General features: G+C 44.1%; 1 protein-coding gene and 1 pseudogene across 1 annotated transcript in view; one reads left to right on the plus strand and one right to left on the minus strand.

The window, feature by feature from the left end:
* Nucleotides 1-15,443, minus strand: part of WDFY1 (WD repeat and FYVE domain containing 1) — a 55,875-nt gene extending 40,432 nt beyond the window's left edge. The window contains exon 1 of the mRNA XM_052655786.1: nucleotides 15,284-15,443. Coding sequence (XP_052511746.1) covers nucleotides 15,284-15,420 — 137 coding nt within the window. The 5' untranslated portion in view covers nucleotides 15,421-15,443. The remainder of the gene's footprint in view (nucleotides 1-15,283) is intronic.
* A 3,533-nt stretch (nucleotides 15,444-18,976) lies between these two features.
* On the plus strand, nucleotides 18,977-19,071 carry LOC128044013 (uncharacterized; annotated as a pseudogene).
* Nucleotides 19,072-19,085: the final 14 nt, after the last annotated feature.

The following is a 19,085-nucleotide window of genomic DNA, read 5'->3' on the forward strand; positions in this document are numbered from 1 at the left end:
TCCAGGCAAGAATACTAGAGTGGGCTGCCATTTCCTTCTCCAGGGATCAAACCTGGGCCTCCCGCATTGTGGGCAGATTCTTTATCATCTGAGCCACTAGGGAAGCCATGCTCTGCACTAAGATAAAACAGCTTCCTTTTCCTTCACTGTTTTGACAACTTACACCCATTCACCTAAATTCATTTTATGTTTTGCTTGCTGCTTCTTCTACCCATTTTTCTAGTAGGGGGATTTTCTTTGATAGTCTAAAACTGTGTCAATGCAGGAAAAAAAAAAAAAAATTTAGAAACGTGTTCATTTTGCCAAGCTCTATGTTTAGGTTATTTTAAAAACAATAGCCTGAAACTTTTCCAAAAGGTACTTAGAAAGGAAATGTGTCATTTTTTCCACAGACTACATAAGTGCTTTTTAAACTTCCTTACACTCCTGCTGATCCTGTGGAGGGCTCTACCATCAGTCTCCTTTGCCCTCCTAGTCCGAGAAGCACGAACTCACGTAGGGCTGCAGAGTTTTTCATGGAAAGAAAACAGAGAGGTCTCTTTGTAAGACTATAGCCCCACTGTATCCACATCAAATCATCATCTTATTTGTCTTGCTGTTCACCCCAGTGGATCTACATTCATTTAATTTCTGGGAAAATGAAAATGCCAAAGCTGGATTATATTTCTTTATTTTAAGTAATTCAGACTGAAACTGCTGAGCAGGGCTAAGCAAGGAATAACTGAGAACAACAATAACGTCCCATTTCCAGGGTTCTCATGATTTTTTGTCAGCACAGTACATTAGAACTACTTCTGTGGTAAGAATCCTGTTCCATTTAGTGAGAAGCATATTACCTACCTAGTAATAATAACAGTAATGATGATGATGATAAAAACAATAAACTGATTTAGGAATTCCAGGCTTGGCAACTGATTCTGCAGAAATTTTTTAACAGATGAAAAGAAAAGAACTATGTATTTTTAAAAGTTCATATGAGCCTTATTCAAAGGAGTAAAACTTAAAAGGAAAATGCCATATAATCAAACAGGTTAATGACATTAATTCAATAGCCTATATAGTCACTAAAATGAGTTATGATGACCACGGAAGCATGAAGAAATGTTTATTTTTTTAAGCGTAATAAAAGATGATGGGACTAAATTCCACAGCCACGCTGAGTCAGGCTGAGCAGAGAGGGCAAGAAGGCTGATGAGGGGCAGAAAGAGAACACGCCTTTGAGGTAGACTAGGATTTTGGCTTCTGAGGAGGGCAAGATGGGGGGTGGTCCCTAGAGAAAAGATGTGAAGCAGCTGAGAAGCAGGAGGCTCAGCAGGGCCGCCAACTATTAAACACTTCGTCATAAGCCTTGGGGCCTCCCTGGTGGCTCAGATGGCAAAGAATCTACTTGGAGGATGCCTGGGTTCGATCCCTGGGTCAGGACGATTCCCTGGAGAAGGAAATGGCAACCCACTCCAGTATTTTTGCCTGGAGAATCCCATGGACAGAGGAGCCTGGTGGGCTACAGTCCATGGGGTTGCACAGAGTCAGAAACAGCTGAGCAACTAACACTTTCATAAGCCTTGAGGTACATAGGACTTATTTTGTCTGATTTTTCAACTGTGGCTATCTCAAATTCTAAATGTAAAAACCGTCCACTCGCTGGAAGTATGCTTAACAAATTGTCACCACTGAGAGCAAGAGAGGGTGAGGAGTGAAACAGGATCAGCTGGAAGCTCTGGGCAGCTGCAGGCACTACAATCAGTGCACGCGTGCTCACTCGCTCAGCTGTGTCTGTGGTCACTGTCTGTGAACCCATGGACTGTGGCCCGCCAGGCTCTGTCCATGGGATTCTCCAGGCAAGAATTCTGGAGTGGGCAGCCATTTCCTCCTCCAGGGGATCTTCCCAACCCAGGGACCAAATCTGCATCTTCTGCAGCTCTTACACTGGCAGGAGGATTACCACTGAGCCGCCTGGGAATCAGAAGCAGTTCCAAACAGGACGCAACCACTTTCTTTTCAGTGTGGCAGACTCTAAGAGGCTCTGTGGCCCGTCGGAGTCCAGCTGATGTATCCATGGAAGTCAGCACAGAGGGGTGAGGACACAAGGGTGAGAGGTGTTGGGTGGATGGGGCCTTGAGAGCAACAGTTACTCCCTGGGATCTCTGAACAGGGGCAGAGCTGAGAAGTCTGAGAAGAGAAGTCTGGGGCAGAAAGGCAGGAAAGAGAAGGCACCAAAGGCAGGGACTCACTGGCCTGAAAAATACAAGACAGTAAACCGTGCCTCTGTGCATTCAATATCACAGTAATCCAAGTCTATGCCCCAACCACTAAGGCCGAAGAAGCTGAAGTTGAACTATTCTACAATGACCTACAAGACCTTCTAGAACAAACATCAAAAAAAAAGATGTCCCTTTCATCATAGGGGATTGGAATGCAAAAGTAGGAAGTCAAGAGATATCTAGAGTAACAGGCAAGTTTGGCCTTGGAGTACAAAATTAAGCAGGACAAAGGCTAATCCAGTTTTGCCAAGAGAATGCACTGGTCATAGCAAACACTCTCCTCCAACAACACAAGAGACGACTTTACACATGGACATCACCAGATGGTCAATACCGAAATCAGACTGATTATATTCTTTGCAGTCAAAGATGGAGAAGCTCTATACAGTCAGCAAAAACAAGACTGGGAGCTGACTGTGGCTCAGATCATGAACTCCTTATTGCCAAATTCAGACTTAAACTGAAGGAAGTAGGGAAAACCACTAAACCATTCAGGAATGACATAAATCAAATTCCTTAGGATTATACAGTAGAAGTGACAAATAGATTCAAGGGTTGAGATCCCACAGAGTGCCTGTCATGGAGGTTCATGACATTGTACAGAAGGCAGTGACCATCCCCAAGAAAAAAAAATAGAAAAAGGCAAAATGGTTGTATGAGGAGGCCTTACAAATAAATGAGAAAAGAAGAAAAGCTAAAGGCAAAGGAGAAAAGGAAAGATACACCTATCTGAATGCAGAGTTCCAAAGAATAGCAAAGAGAGGTAAGAAAGCCTTCCTCAGTGATCAGTGCAAAGAAACAGAGGAAAACAATAGAATGGGAAAGACTAGAGATCTATCTCTTCAAGAAAATTATAGATAACAAGGGAACATTTCATGCAAAGATGGGCACAATAAAGGACAGAAACAGTATGGGCCTAACAGAGGTAGAAGATATTAAGAAAAGGTGACAAGAATACACAGAAGAACTATACAAAAAATATCTTAATGAACCAGACAGCCACGGTGGTGTGATCACTCACCTGGAACTAGACATCCTGGATCTGAAGTCAAGTGGACCTTATGAAGCATCACTACAAACAAAGCTAGTGAAGGTGATGGAATTCCAGCTGAGCTATTTCAAGTCGTAAAAGATGATGCTGTTGCACTCAATATGCCAGCAAATTTGGAAAACTCAGCAGTGGTCACAGGACTGTAAAAGGTCAGTTTTCATTCCAATCCCAAAGAAAAACAACACCAAAGAATGTTCAAACTACTGCACAATTGCACTCATCTCACACGCCAGCAAAGTAATGCTCAAAATTCTCCAAGCTAGGCTTCAATAGTACATGAACCAAGAACCTCCAGATGTTCAAGCTGGATTTAGAAAAGGCAGAGAAACCAGAGAACAAATTTCCAGCTTCTGTTGGACCATAGCAAAAGCAAGAGAATTCCAGAAAAACATCTACTTCTGCTTCACTGACAATGCTAAAGCTTTTGACTGTGTGGATCACAACAAACTGTGGAAAACTCTCAAAGAGGTGGGAATACCAGACCACCTTAACCGCCTCCTGAGAAATCTGTATGCAGGTCAAGAAGCCACAGTTAGAACCGGACATGGAACAATGGACTGGTTCTAAATTGGGAAAGGAGTATGTCAAGGCTGTATACGGTCACCCTGTTTGTTTAACTTATATGCAGAGTACATCATGCGAAATGCCAGGCTGGATGAAGCACAAGCTGGAATCAAGATTGCCAGGAAAAATATTAATATCTTCAGATATGCAGATGACACCACTCTTATGGCAGAAAGTGAAGAAGAACTCAAGAGCCTCTTGATGAAAGCAAAAGAGAAGAGTGAAAAAGCTGGCTTAAAATTCAACATTCAAAAAACTAAAAGATCATGGCATCCAATCCCCTCACTTCGTGGCAAATAGATGGGGACACAGTGGAAACAGTGACAGACTTTATTTTCCTGGGCTCCAAAATCACTGCAGATGGTGACTGCAGCCATGAAATTAAAAGATGCTTGCTCCTTGGAAGAAAAGCTATGACAAACCTAGAGAGTATATTAAATAGCAGAGACATGACTCTGCCAATAAAGGTCCATCTAGTCAAAGCTATGGTTTTTCCAGTAGTCACATATGGATATGAGAGTTGGACTATAAAGAAAACTGAGCACTGAAGAATTGATGCTTTTGAACTGTGGTGTTGGAGAAGACTCTTGAGAGTCCCTTGGACTGCGAGGAGATCCAACCAGCCCATCCTAAAGGAGATCAGCCCTGAATATTCATTGGAAGGACTGATGCTGAAGTTGAAGCTACAATTCTTTGGTCACCTGATGCGAAGAGCTAACTCACTGGAAAAGACTCTGATGCTGGCAAAGACTGAAAGGAGTAGAAGGGGACCACAGAGGACGAGATGGTTGGATGGCATCACCGACTCAATGGACATGAGTTTGAGCAAACTCTGGGATATGGTGAAGGACAGGGAAGCCGGGCATGCTGCAGTCCATGGGTCACACAGAGTCGGACACCACTGGACGACTGAACAACAATAAGAACAACTGCAGAAACGTGCTCAACTCTTAAAAGTTCACAGTGAAGAACTCCAGTGGCACAGACAACACCTTCTGCCTGCTACTGCATTGGGAGTCTAGAAAAGTTGTGGTCTGTTGAGTACATGCTGGCCACATCCTCCTGACAAATATGCCAGCCAAGACGTCTGTTTTATACTTAGGGAAGCAGAAGCCAGGAGGGAGAAAGCCCTACAAATCAAACAAGCCATCAGCAGCACTGGCAGATTTTCTGACTCTTGTCTACTCATTCTGCCAGAAGGTAATGAAAATTCACATTTCAAGACAATACCAAAGTAAATAATTCAAAGTAAAGATGCTTCATATGGCAATTAATACTCAGAACAATTTTCTAAAGGGCATTCAGAAAACTCTACATTTTATCCTCCAAAGCACTGACTCCTCAACAGTAAGAGAACAGGAAGCATTAAACTCCTTTTTTATCCAAATAAATGCAGAATGTGGAAAAGTCTAGGTTCAACCTCAAAACTCTCACTTGGTTAAAAAAAAAAAAAAAAACCAACTTCTGCGCTAAACAGGAACAGTGATTCTAACAAAATTTCTCAGTACCTTAAGATCAACTATAGTATCCAATAAGATATTTATGTGCTTGGGGTGGTAAATTGCAAGAAGGAGCCCAATTCTTATCCCTCCCTGCTTGTGTGCGCTTTACAATGTGACTTTGCAGTTCTTCCCAACAAGAGGTGGAAACTATTTCTCCAACCTTGGAGATGGGCTGCCCTGTGACTTGCTTTGGCCCAAAGAACGTGGCTGCAGCAATGCAGTGCCGGCTCTGTACTGGGCCTGAGTAAAGGCTACATGAAGAAGAGGGGTTAACCCGCTAGAGGATGGACCACAAGGAAGAGAGCTCCAAGTGTCAGGTGACGCCATCCTCTACCAGTCTGTGGCCAGCAAGCCCTGTGAAAGAGACTGGCTGAAATAAGCAGGGCCAACACGTGTATAAGCAAGCCTGGCTGTGAGCAGGTGGACTGTCTAGGGGATTCAGAGGCTCATGAGCAATGATGACAGTTCTTGCTTTAAGCCTCTGAATTTCACGATGGCCTGCAACACAGCAATAGCTAACTGATACAATGCCGCCTGTTCCAAGTAGCACATCTTTAAGAATAATTAGGACTCTGACCTTAAAAATGGAAATAAAAACAGCATTTGGCATTGACCAAGTGCCAAGAATTTCAGAGTATGGAAACGGCAATTCACTCCGGTGTTCTTGCCTGGAGAATCCCAGGGACGGCAGAGCCTGGTGGGCTGCCGTATATGGGGACACGACTGAAGTGACTTAGCAGCAGCAGTAAACACATTAAGTCCACCTTTACTTTTAACTGAGCTCTAGGATCCTCACTTTGCTCAGATGCTAACTTGATTTCCAAGAAATTGAAGTTATGCAAAAGCACAAATGAACATATTACTCTTAATTAAATATTACTCAATATTTTTCATCCTGTCAAGACTAATTCTATATGTTCCTTTACTACAGTAGATACATAAAAACCAGACTAAAATCAACAGGTTTAAGAAAGAAGCATCTATTCCAGGGAGATGAATCTGTGACCTGCTCACAGATACTCCTGATGAGGAACAAAGGTTCCTTTGATCTTTTCTAGCCCCTTGATTTCACTCTGTCAAAGAACTGATCAAAAGCGAGTTAAAAACATACTTTAGGAAATCACCAAGTTTATAAAATCTCATTTACATATGCTATAACACAGTAGAGAAAAGACAGATTAAAGCATAATTTTCCTCCTGAAAAGCACTGGCTCTCAAACCCAGAGGCACCTTGTGCAAGTCACGATTAATACCATTTTCAAACCTATCGCCCAATGAGAACATATATTTGGGTTCAGTACATATTATTTTCTGGTATGATTACTTTGAAAATCATGCCCATACTTTGATAAAGAGATTCAAATAGCACATAGGTGTTTCTATAAAATCCCAAGGCCAAATTCTACCTTGCCTGATACACCAGCATTTCTAAAACCAGCTCTTTCAAAAAGCTCTCCAAGAAACACTCTAATCATCCCCAAATAGCTAAATTAAAGCAATTTAATCGTCTTTAAATTGTAAACTGATATACAGGGCTTATTCATTGAATTGGCTTAAAAGAATACAGAATATAGCATGTGTTACAAATTAAGCCCCAAGCCTGATTTCTTTTAAACTTGGAAAAAATAGTAAGTTTGGGGAAATCTGATTTTCCAGTCGCTCTTAGGATTGCTGATGCTATTTTATACCTTGGTAAATGACCAAACATTTGTGTTACCTATGTCAAACGACGTGTTTTCCTAGTCTGACAGTATCTCCAGGGCTACGGATAAAAATGCATAATTCTGATAGCCCGAGCAATTTCTACTGATACAACACTAAGATGTTGGCCTAAAAGGGAAAGGAGGAAGGGATATGTTACAATGTTGTTTCAGTGGCTTCAGTTGTGTCTGACTCTTTTGTGACCCTACAGACTGTAGCCCACTAGGCTCCTCTGTCCACAGGATTTCCCAGGCAAGAATACTGGAATGGGTTGCCATTTCCTCCTCCAAGAGATCTTCCCTACCCAGGGATCCAACTCACGTCTCCAGTATTGTCAGCTGGATTCCTCAACAATCAGCCACCAGGGAAGCCCTAATGGTACTATCTGCTTTAAACAGCAGTTTCCTTCCAGCCAAGCCTCTTGAACTCTGCCCTATTTATTACTATGGCAGAAAGCAGCCTTCCTCTTTGAATAACAAAGGGGGAAAACACTAGATTTTTACTGAATTTACTAAACTGAAAGGCAGGGAAACTAGCCTTTTTTGAATAAAGGAAAATCAGATTGGCTTAGAAAATTTAAATTTCCATCCCCTTCTACAGTCTAGGGAAGGAATCCTGTCCATGACGATGGGGACCGTCAGACTGCTGATTCTGTCACCGGCAGACTTTTACCCAGGGGCAAAGGACACGTGCACCTTCGCCAGCCCCTAAATTAGAATAATGGCTCTACAAGCCGGGGGGCTGGGTCTTCCACCTGGGAAGCTGTTTTCTTTCTGACTTGAGGAACCATTCCTGTTGCTATGTTTCCACTGCCAGCCTCAAAATTATCTTCTGTGACCTCTGTGCCACCCAGAAGGGTAAAAGCTATTTTACCCTGTGAGCCCGTGTGAGGGTAAAAGCTATTACAACCTCTGAGGAGCAGGAGGAGAGGATAGAGTCAGTCCAGGTAGGGTCCATGAAACATTAACTTCCAAATTAAAAAAAAAGTTTCAAACTCTTCACAGCCTTGAAGTCTTGAAATACAAGGGCAAACGAACTTAAAAGAAAAACAGTTGGAGAGAGTGAGGCTGTTTTGCAATTCTGGTCCATGCTTCTTCCAGATTTATTTACTGAGGATTTTCTCAAACTAACGTTTGAGCAACTTCCCTGGGGGTCCAGGGGTTAAGATTCTGAGCTCCCGATGCAGAGGGCCTGGGTTTGATCCCTGGTCAGGGAACTAGATGTCACATCCCACAACCAAGAGTTTGCATGCCGCAACTAAGGCCGGCACAGCCAAATAAATAAATATGGGAAAAAAATAAAACAAAAACCAAACTACCATTTGAGAGACCACTGACCTCCTGCTTTCCTTCTGGGAGTCTGGGATTTCGGCACGTGTGAGGCAGAGGCTGCCTTCAGGAACATCCCCCAGTGACAGCCTGGGTAGCCTGAGCCTCTAACCAGCTTGGAGGTAGCCAGTGTGAGTATTTCACACGTGTGGGATAGCTCCTGGCTGGGGGAGTGGGACATCTGAGAGTCTGTACCGGGCCAGGACTCCTGGAAGCTCACGCCTGGTTTCCTCTGGACTTCACCCCACACCTTTCCCTTCATCCCGTTTTGTTTCCTGTCCTCCCACTGAAATACATCGTGGCCGTGAGGATGACCACACAGTGGCAGTCCTCCTCATGAATCAAGGAACCTGGCAGTGGTTAGGGGGCTCCCTTACACAGCAAGCAGGGCAAGGACTTTTATAAGTGAAAACGTGTGACTGAAATGACTTGTAAGCGACCAAATATGGAAATGCTGAAAAGGCATGACTCAAAGACAGTTATAAGGTCTGTAAGGGACCCCCAAAGTGGAAGTTCTCAGTTTAGACACAAAACCAGAATGTTAACTGCTGTATTTTTGTTGTCTCGCAGTGCCTAAAAATAGACTCTTTCATTTGTGTTACAAAATAAAGTGAAGAAGTGAGAAGTCGGAAGCCTGGGCAGGAAAGCATCTATTGCTCTGAAACTATTCTATTCAGGCAGGAAAAATTTCACTTTATTTACACACACACACATATACCAGGGGCTTCCTATGTGGCTCAGTGGTAAAGAATACACCTGCAATGCAGGAGACTCCAGAGATGCGGCTTTGGTCCTTGGGTCAGGAAGATACCCTGGAGCAGGAAACGGCAACCCACTGGAGGATTCTTGCCTAGAGAAACCCATGGACAGTGGAGCAGAGAGTCAGACACAAGTGAGCATGCACGCACATGTGTACTCAGAAGTCACAGTAAGCAAAGACATGCTTAGCTTCTGATGAGATTACAGCAATTAAGTGCAAAGTAAGTGGGAATGAAAATAATAATAGCCAACACACATGAAGTGCCTTCTCTGTGCCAGGTACCATTCAAAGTGCTTTACATGTGAATTCATCTAATTCCCACAATTAGGAGGCTGGAGCCTTTATTATCTCCATTTTACAGATGACAAAACTACAACACTGGGAGACAAAAGTAACCTGCCCAAGGTCATATGGCTAGGATTCAAACTCAGGCATTCAAGATTCAGAATCTATTCTAAACTATGCTATAAAAGAAAATGATCTTAACAATGAAAATCCACTCCTAACGACACAGCAATAGATGCTTTCCTACCCAGGCTTCTGACATCTCACTTCTTCACTTTATTTTGTAACACAAATGAAAGTCTATTTTTAGGCACTGCAAGACAACAAAAATACAGCAGTTAACATTCTGGTTTTCTGTATAAACTGAAAACTTCCAGCTACACCAGGTTTCCTCCCAAGGATAACACTTAAAAATCAAGTTGCTTGTTTATTTAGCATTGTTTCTGTGTAACAGCTACTAAATATACAGCTTTCCTTCACACCGTCTTAATATGCTTAGAAATGTCTAAAAGAAAACAAAAAAATAAACAGCTAATGTTTACTAGGGGGGAAATGTTTATTGGGGGGGAGGAAAAAAGGAAAATGCTACCAAAAATATTTTAAAAGTTAGTCTTCTGTGATCTCTACTGCTTACCAGCTTAAGTGCAACATCCTAAAATATCTGAAAATATACGCAATCTCTTTGTTTGACTTAGGCCAGACAAAACAATTTCTTGCAGAAATCAACCTTGACCTTTAGGCCCCTGAAACAGTAGTTTCAGCAGGCATCTCTCCAAACTCTGTTTTTCAAAACTGAAGATAGCTAGCCCATAGCCTTAACTTACTGGTAAGACTTTTAGTAAGATTTTACCTTTAAAAAAATGCTATCTATCCTTTTCAACCAACTGTCTAAATTTTTGGTGCAACTCAAAGAAGTTCAGAAAGCAAACGTGTCCAGGGAATCATTTCCTGTTGCCTCACAACATTTCAGTTCTGTCCTGAAAGTACAGTCTCATTTTCTGTTTCTCCGACCAGGAAAATGACTGCTACAGTTAAATTCTGAAATGTAACACTGAGGTTATTACTTTTATTTTTACAGTTTCCTGACTAGAAAGACAGTCATACTCCACTGACTCAAGAATATCTTTTTTTTTCCTTTACCAGTGTATCGTTTTTCTACGCTGCATGCTCAGATATTCTAGTTCCAACGTGCAACTGAAAACTAAAATTTAAAAATACTAAGGTTTCATGAAGAATGAAGCTTAAACAAAGGAATTTGTGTGTGTGTGTGCTTAGTCATTCAGATGTGTCCAACTCGTTCCACCCCACGGACTGTAGCTCACCGAGCTCCTCTGTCATTTCCTCCTCAGGGGATCTTCCCGACCCAGGGATTGAACCCACATGTTCTGCACTGGCAGGCAGATTCTTTTATCACTGAGCCACCTGGAAAGCCCCAACAAAATACAAGTGAATGCATGTGAAAGAGCAGCACCATTCTCTGTTAACCCTTCAGGGCACAGTAATCCCTGAAGGTTTCTGATCAGACCCCTAAACTTGCTGCCCAAACCATTAGCAGTGACTCCAGGTCCCACGGAATTAAGCTGAATCCTCCATATTAGTTTATTACTCCTTGGGGGAATTCTCTGTACTTAGCACTGCCAGATATAGTTCAGTTTTACTAGGAAAAAGATGGGTATATGTAAATGGCTCCAGGCAAATACATCCCATAAACTGACAAAAAAGAAAAAGAGGACAAGGTATAAACAGTATTCTTTCCCAGTGCCTCTCCACAGACAAGCACGATGAATAATTCTCTTTTGCGTAAAACAATGGCCCTCCAAGTGTGACCAGCAGCATCAGCATGGACATCACTGGGAACTTGACAGAAAGGCAAACTCTGGGGCCCAGGCCCAGACTTACTGAACCAGGATGTTTGTGCTTTAACAAGATCCCTCTCCATGTGACCCTGATGCACATGCAAGCTCTGAGAACCACTATCTAGGTAAATGAGACAAACAAGTACATTAAGCCTAGACGAGGGTTTCTCCAACTCGGCATTAATGACATTTGGAGCTGGACAATCCTTTTCATGAGGGACTGCCCTGTGTGTTACAGGATGTTCAACATCCTCTACCCACTAGATTCCAGGAGCACCCTCCCCCAGGGGGCGGGGGGGAGGGCAAAAGGCAGAATCCCAGCATTTTATACTTGTTGCCGGAGTCGTCAACCACTGACACTGCCTCAACTCAGGTTCTCCAAACGTGTAGGACTAGGTGCACGGCAGAAAGAACTAGGGCCTCAGAGTCAGACCTGGGTTCAAATCTCATTCCCATCATTTACTGGCAATGTGACCCTGGGAATTAATAGTTACTTCAGTGCCCCTCACACCTCAGTTTTCTAAATGGCCAAATGTCCGTTACAATAGGACACCTACACTACGTGTTCCATAAAACTCCCAGCTGGACCCACAATAAAATGCATTGATCTCTCTGCAGTAAAACAAATGAATATTCATGCCACATGGGATAAATAAAGATTACAAACACTCTCATCTATGGAGGTCAAGTTTTAGCACCAATGAGTTTTCAGGCCTAACTCACAAAAACAAACAAAAACACCTCTGACTTTTACAATACCTTGAATTTTGGAACTGTCGATAAGAGAAAGTGATTGAAACCATCTCACGGGGAGATGTGAGGACTGGATACAGTCACATACACTGGTCCAATTCTCTACTGAAAGAGGGAGGGGACTTTTAAAAGGTTAACTATTGCTATTTTTAAAGTACAAATTCTGGGGGACTTCCCTGGTGGTCCAGTGGCTAAGATGCCACACTCCCAATACAGTGGGCCTGGGTTGGATCCCCGGTCAGGGAGCTAGATCCCACATGCCGCAACTAAAAAGAACTCACAGGGGCTTTCCAGGTGGTGCAGTGGTAAAGAATCCGCCTGCCAATGCAGGAGAAGCAAGAGATGCAGGTTAGATCCCTAGGTCGGGAAGATTCCTTGGAGGAGAAAATAACCCACTCTAATGTTCTTACCTGGACAATCCCAGGGACAAAGGGGCCAGGCAGCTACAGTCCATGGGATCACAAAGGCTCGGACATGGCAGACTGACCAAACACACACACGATGCAACTAAGATCCCCTCGTGCCAAGTAAATGCATAAATATTTTGAAATAAAGAAAGATTTCAAGTACACATTCTGACGGTATCATTTGCTTGCTTTAAACTCTTTGATGGTCTCCCACTGCTCGCAAACTGAAGTCCAAATCTTACCAGTGGCACACAAGGAAGATCCTTCTATAACTGGACACTGGGCCTTCCAGCTCTCAGTACACTTTCTGCTCTGGGCATCTAGAAATAACCATGGTTCTGTACCGCCTGCGATTCCCTCCTGCGATTTCCCTCTGCCTGGACCAGGGTCACAGAGACCACTCCTTCCACTAGTGATATCTCTTCCAGGAGGCTGTTCTTGAAACCCAGCGGTCACCCAAGGACCCTCCGTCCCCTGTATCTCCCCAGCACCCAGGGAGTGGGAGAGCACAGGGCCATCTCTTCAACACACCATCCAGCCCTTTGGGAACATCAATTTCAGCGTCCGTGTTTTCTACCCACAGATTTAAGACAGGCCTGGCACACAGTAAGTGCCCAATAAATGCTTGTTTGATGATAAACGGTGGTCAGTGTTCTATTTCCCGGCTGGTTCTATCAGGTCGGGCGGGGGCCATAAAATCATGAATCAGAAGTTATATAAGGGCAAGTGCTGTGACTTTTGCTCCTTGTTCTGTCTAGAGCCTGGCACTCAATAAGGAGATTATTTCTAAATCTATAAATGAGTGAATAAACAAACGACTGAAGAATATGACACAGACTTATGACAATGTGAAAACAAACCACCATATCCAACAACAAAAAAACCTCACAGCCATATGCTTTCATAAATCTCTTAAAGTGTAGAGCCTGCTTCAACGAGTGTCGTGCCTCCCAGAAAGTTCCATGGGCCTGAAACACAAATTAGAAACCCAAGGCCCCAACCCCCTACCTGATACAGTCCTCTGCCAGGACCCTGCTGTGCCCCCATGAAAGTGTCTCCCGGAACACTTCAGTCCCAGAGCAGCTAAGTAATCACTTTCCATAAAACACTGATCAACACTGCTCCTGGCCAGTAATCGCAAATACTCAGCAACTTACCCAACACACATGAGTCATGACTAAAATATTTTACTAAACAAAGACAGCTAACTTTTATAAACTGATGTCTCCATCTATGTTCATATCATGCAAATATCATTATTCTGTCTTTTGTCTTTTTTTTTAAACAGTTCCCTCTTCTCCCTGAGAAGGACATGAGACTTAGCAACTGAACAAGAACAATTTCTCCCCGTGGCTCAGGCACCCCGCTGTCTCCCACTCCTTCCTGGTGACACACCCACATCCAGGTTTAACCAATCACTCTCCACCTCGTTGGCGGTCAGTTACTCTAAATTGCTTGCTCACAACAAACTCACTCAAAAGCAAAACACAAAGGTCAAATAAGCGCTGGGGGTTTCGGGTTTCCTCTTCTCAATGGTAACAGGCCCTCAAAACTACCGACTTCAAAAACTAGACGACAAAAGGCTGTACTGTGCCTCCCACTTTAACAAAACAGCAGAACCTTCCTTCTTTCAGACTTTCCACTTTTGCAATACCACCGTTTAAGAACACTCACTGCAGCAAGGAAAGTTTCTCTCAAAAACATCACTCTTTTCCTCCAAATTCCCACAGTAGAGCCACTAACCTTTGAAACTTTAAAGGGTTTACAAAACGCTAAAGTTACAACACAAATAATCTTTCTCCCAACCAATCACAAAACCCTGGAAAGACCAGAGAGCTGGACTGGGGAATCTTGGGGTGCATTTCTGGCGTCACCAGTATCTCTGTGCCTTTCTTTCCACGAACCTCAGTTTCCTCTTGGGGCGAATGAGAAAATCGCATCTGATCAGTGTTTCCCAAAGTATGATGGGTAAGACGCCCTGTTAACAAGACAAGAGCTGACTTTAGGTGCACAGAGATGAACATTTTCGACATCAATTTTTTATGGCAAGGGATAACTGGTTTTCCATTAACAGTGGAAATATCAAATTTCTTTAAAAATAAAAGTATTTTTATTATTCTTAGTCTTTTCTTAAGTGAGTCACTTTTAGAGAAAAACAAACAAACATTGTTTTGTAAATAACAATTCAGGTGGTTCTAACAGCTGTGGAAAAGTAACTGATCTGGAGACGTGGTGAGCGCCAAAGAGAGGTGTAAACCCCAGCGTAGGGCAGAAGAGTGCTGAAGGCCCGGGAGTTTTGTTGAAAGAAAGGGTTCCCTGGCACCCGGTCCCGCGGGAACCGGAGGCCAGTCCTGGCTCCCAGAGAAGGCGGCTTGGAACGGACCGCGGAGAGGACGCTTCCAGCTCTGGGCAAAGCAGAGTTGAGGGGGGCGGGGGTCCCGGGCTCGAAGAGCATACCGTGGGGGGTCTCGGACCGGAGGGGCGCGGCGGGGACGAGGGTCTCGGGCTGGGGGAGCGCAGTGGCCGGGGGTTGGGACAGGTGAGGTGCGAAGCACGTACTGGGGTCTGGGACCAGAGAGGCGCGGCGGCGGGTCGAGACTGGAGGACCCCACAGGCGGGAACTCGAGGGAGGGGGTCCCGGCGACCAAGACGGGCTGGCAGGGGAGGACGGGCCGCGGGACCCGGGAACCGTGGACGCCCCCACGCGGAGAGAGCCAAGGCTGGCGACCCCCACGGCCCCACGCCCGGGCGCCGGTGGAATCCGGGCCGCCCTCGTCGCGCCCCGGCCCCGCCGCGCACCAGCCGCCGGCACTACCTGTCCTCGCTGGCCGTGATCACTCCGTCCTCCTTGGGGATAAGCAGTGCGGCCGTGACGGCGTCCTGGTGCCCCTCGATCTTGCTCAGCAGCACCGGGCGGCTGCTCTGCGGCCTGGAGTGAATCTCGGCCGCCATGTTCGAGCGGCGGCGGCGGTCTCCGCGACGGTCGGCCCATCAGCTGACTGCGGGCGGGCGGGGACCAGTTGGGTTTCGCTCCGGCTCCTTAGGCCGCGTGGGTGCCGCGCCGCCGTAAGCTCTCGAGTGCTTCCGCCGCTTACCGTATTGGCTGAGGAAGCCACGCAGCTAAAAAATTACGTAGCCAGGAGAGGCCTGTAAAGGGTTCGCGTGAGAAGTGGGAGAGGTTACCAAGTTCGAAAAGGAAACTCATGGATCCAGGAATGGATTGAGCAGTTGGCGGTGAAGAAGAATTGTCCCTTAACCTAGAACCTATCGAAAATAACAATACTATACTGTATTCATTCTAAGAAGCCTTTGTTTGGACCACACCTCCATTCCAAACATGTTAAAGTGCGAAAAATAAGAATGCAATTTAGAATCTTTGAAAGGCACTCATTGAGTGGCGACTATATACCAAGCACGATCCTAAAATCTTTTTTGGGTTCAGTCAGTTCAGTCGCTCAGTCTTGTACGACTCTTTTGCGACCCCATGGACTGCAACACGCCAGCCTTCCCTGTCCATCACCAACTCCCGGAGATTGCTCAAACTCATGTATCCAGTCGGTGATGCCATCCAACCATCTCATCCTTTGTCATCCCCTTCTCCTCCTGCCTTCAATCTTTCTCAACATCAGGGTCTTTTCCAACGCAGCAGCTCTTCGCATCAGCTGGCCAAAGTATTGGAGCTTCAGCTTCAGCATCAGTCTTTCCAATGAATATTCATGATTGATTTCCTTTAGGATTGACTGGTTTGATCTTGCAGTCCAAGGGACTCTCAAGAGTCTTCTCCAACACCACAGTTCAAAAGCATCAATTCTTTGGCGCTCAGCTTTCTTCACTGTCCAACTCTCACATCCATACATGACCCTTTTACAAACGGGAATGAACCATTCAGATTCTTCTTCTTGATAGGTTAAGCTAAGAGCTCTGAACTGAGTTGTATGACCTGTCAAAGAAAAAGAGCTGTACAGTAGTTAATACATTCTATTTAGGAACTATTTAGGAACTATTCCCCTAAAAATAGGGGGAAAGAGACACGAGCATAGAACTGGACTCAGTTTCCAATACAGCACGGACAAGTGGCGATTTTTGAACTATGGTGTTGGATAAGACTCTTGAGGGTCCCTTGGACTGCAAAGAGTTCAAACCAGTCAATCCTAAAGGAAATCAGTCCTGAATATACATTGGAAGGACTGCTGCTGAAGCTCCAATACTTTGGCCACCTGATGCGAAGAACTGACTCTTTGGAAAAGACCCTGATGCTGGGAAAGGTTGAAGGCAGGAAGAGAAGAGAACAGAGGCTGAGATACTTGGATGGCATCACCGATGCAATGGACATGACTTTGAGCAAGCTCCAGGCATTGGTGATGGACAGGGAAACCTGCCCTGCTGCAGTCCATGGGGTCGCAAAGAGTTGGATATAACTGAGACACTGAACTGAACTGAAGTGGGGATTTAAAACCAAGGAGAAGGTAGAGGTCAGTGGCTAGAAAAGTACTAGGAGGAAACATTAGGGGTACTAAGCGATTCTGCCTAAACTAAGTTGACAAAATTCTTACAAAAGGCAGGCAAGGGTGATCAGACATAACTGGAAGATAGTAAGGTTTATGAATTTGATACGATATCAAGGATTGTCAGACATTGGGTTGGAGGAGCCTCTCTAAACTGACTTAACTTTATTGCTAAAACTGTGATGCAGGCCTGTCAACAGGGCAGACTGGAGTCTGAGGTGGAAGCCTTGTTGAGAAGAGGGCTTAGAGAAGCCAGACTGAAGTTTGGTCAAGGAGAATCTTTGCCAGACCCTAACACTAGAGATTCTTGAGATAAGTCATAGCATGCTTTGGGATGGTTTTGGTCACCACCTCCTGTACATTGTTATGAACCAGTTTTCAGGGAGGTGAATGTAGGTGAGATGTGTCCAGGAAGAAAGGAAAGAAGAAGATTAATTACAGTAGAGGCTGACTACAATAACCTGGGAGAGCGGTAGGCTAGCCATCAGGTAGCTCCTATGGAAATAAACTGAAAGAAGACTTGCCACCTGGACAAAAGAGGGTATTTATGGAAATAGGAACAACTGAAGACATAGCAGTCCAACCTGGGTGACTATGGGGGATGCCATTAACAAGTAGAGAGATCACAGAAAGAGGTGCTCTTTCAATATCTACATGTTTTGTAGGCAGTTCAAAACTTGAGGATTCAGACAGTCTTCTTTCGTGACTTAATATTAAGTTTAAAAAATAAATTAACAGTTTGGTAAGAAAGCAATATTCATTGGAAGGACTGATGCTGAAACTGAAGCTTCAATACTTTGGCCACCTTATGTAAAGAACCGACTCACTGAAAAAGACCCTGATGCTGGGAAAGATCGAAGGCAGGAGGAGAAGGGGACGACAGAGGATGAGATGGTTGGATGGCATTTCCTACTCGATGGACATGATTTTAGCAAACTCCAGGAGATGGTGAAGGACTGGGAAGCCTGATGTGCTGCAGTCCATAAGGGGGCAAAGAGTTGGATCCGATTGAGTGACTGAACAACAAAGAAAGCGATATGATGATATTGCTAAAGAGTGAAAGATAAAGAAAAAAAAATGACATAAATCCACTGTTCCCATTTTGACCTATTTTTCCCATCCTCCTCCTCCTTTTGCTGTAAAACAGTTTGTACTTAGATTGTTTTTAAATAAAAATGTTTATTTTGGATTCAATAATCTCTTAGTCTAGGGCTCCTAAAAGGAAGGATTCTGGAGACATGCCAGGTAAATATTTGTCTATAAACAGCTGCTAGATTCATGGTCTTGAACTCTTTAAGACTACGCCTTGATAAGAAATATTTTCTTTTTGAGAATTTAAGTGTTTTCTTTAAACATGAAACAGCTTGTCTTACTTTAATTAGGACAGAAGGAACAAGAGCAACTGACAAGATGAAGCAACTTCTTCCAGAAATTTCTGGATCCCAAAGCCCACGAAGCTCTGTACACCCAAGAGTAATTAATGCCCAAGTCGGAAAAAAAAAGGTCAAATTACCAGAGATCAAAGTGCCAACATCTGTTGGATCATTGAAAAAGCAAGAGAATTCCAGAAAAACATCTACTTCTGCTTCACTGATAACACTAAAGCCTTTGACTGTGTGGATCACAAAAAACTTTGGAAAATTCTTAAAGAGATGGGAATACCAGACCACCTGACTTGCCTCCTGAGAAATCTGTACGCACGTCAACAAGCAACAGTTAGAACTGGACATGGAACAACGGTCTGGTTCCAAATTGAGAAAGGAGTACGTCAAGGCTGGATATTGTCACCCTGCTTATTTAACTTCCACGGAGAGTACATCATTTGAAATGCCAAGCTGGATGAAGCACAAGCTAGAATCAAGATTGCGGGAAGAAATATCAATAACCTCAGATACGCAGATGACACCACCCTAATGCCAGGAAGCGAAGAGGAACTAAAGAACCTCTTGATGAAACTGAAAGAGGAGAGCAAAAAAACCACTTAAAACTCAACATTCCAGCTCGCGTCAGCACACATGCTAAAACTGGAACGATACAGAGGTTAGCACGGCCCCTGCACAAGGATGATATGCAAATTCGTGAAGCATTCCATATTAAAAAAAAAAAAAAAAA

The sequence above is a fragment of the Budorcas taxicolor genome, chromosome 2 (assembly GCF_023091745.1).
Source record: "Budorcas taxicolor isolate Tak-1 chromosome 2, Takin1.1, whole genome shotgun sequence".
NCBI classification, from domain to species: domain Eukaryota; kingdom Metazoa; phylum Chordata; class Mammalia; order Artiodactyla; family Bovidae; genus Budorcas; species Budorcas taxicolor.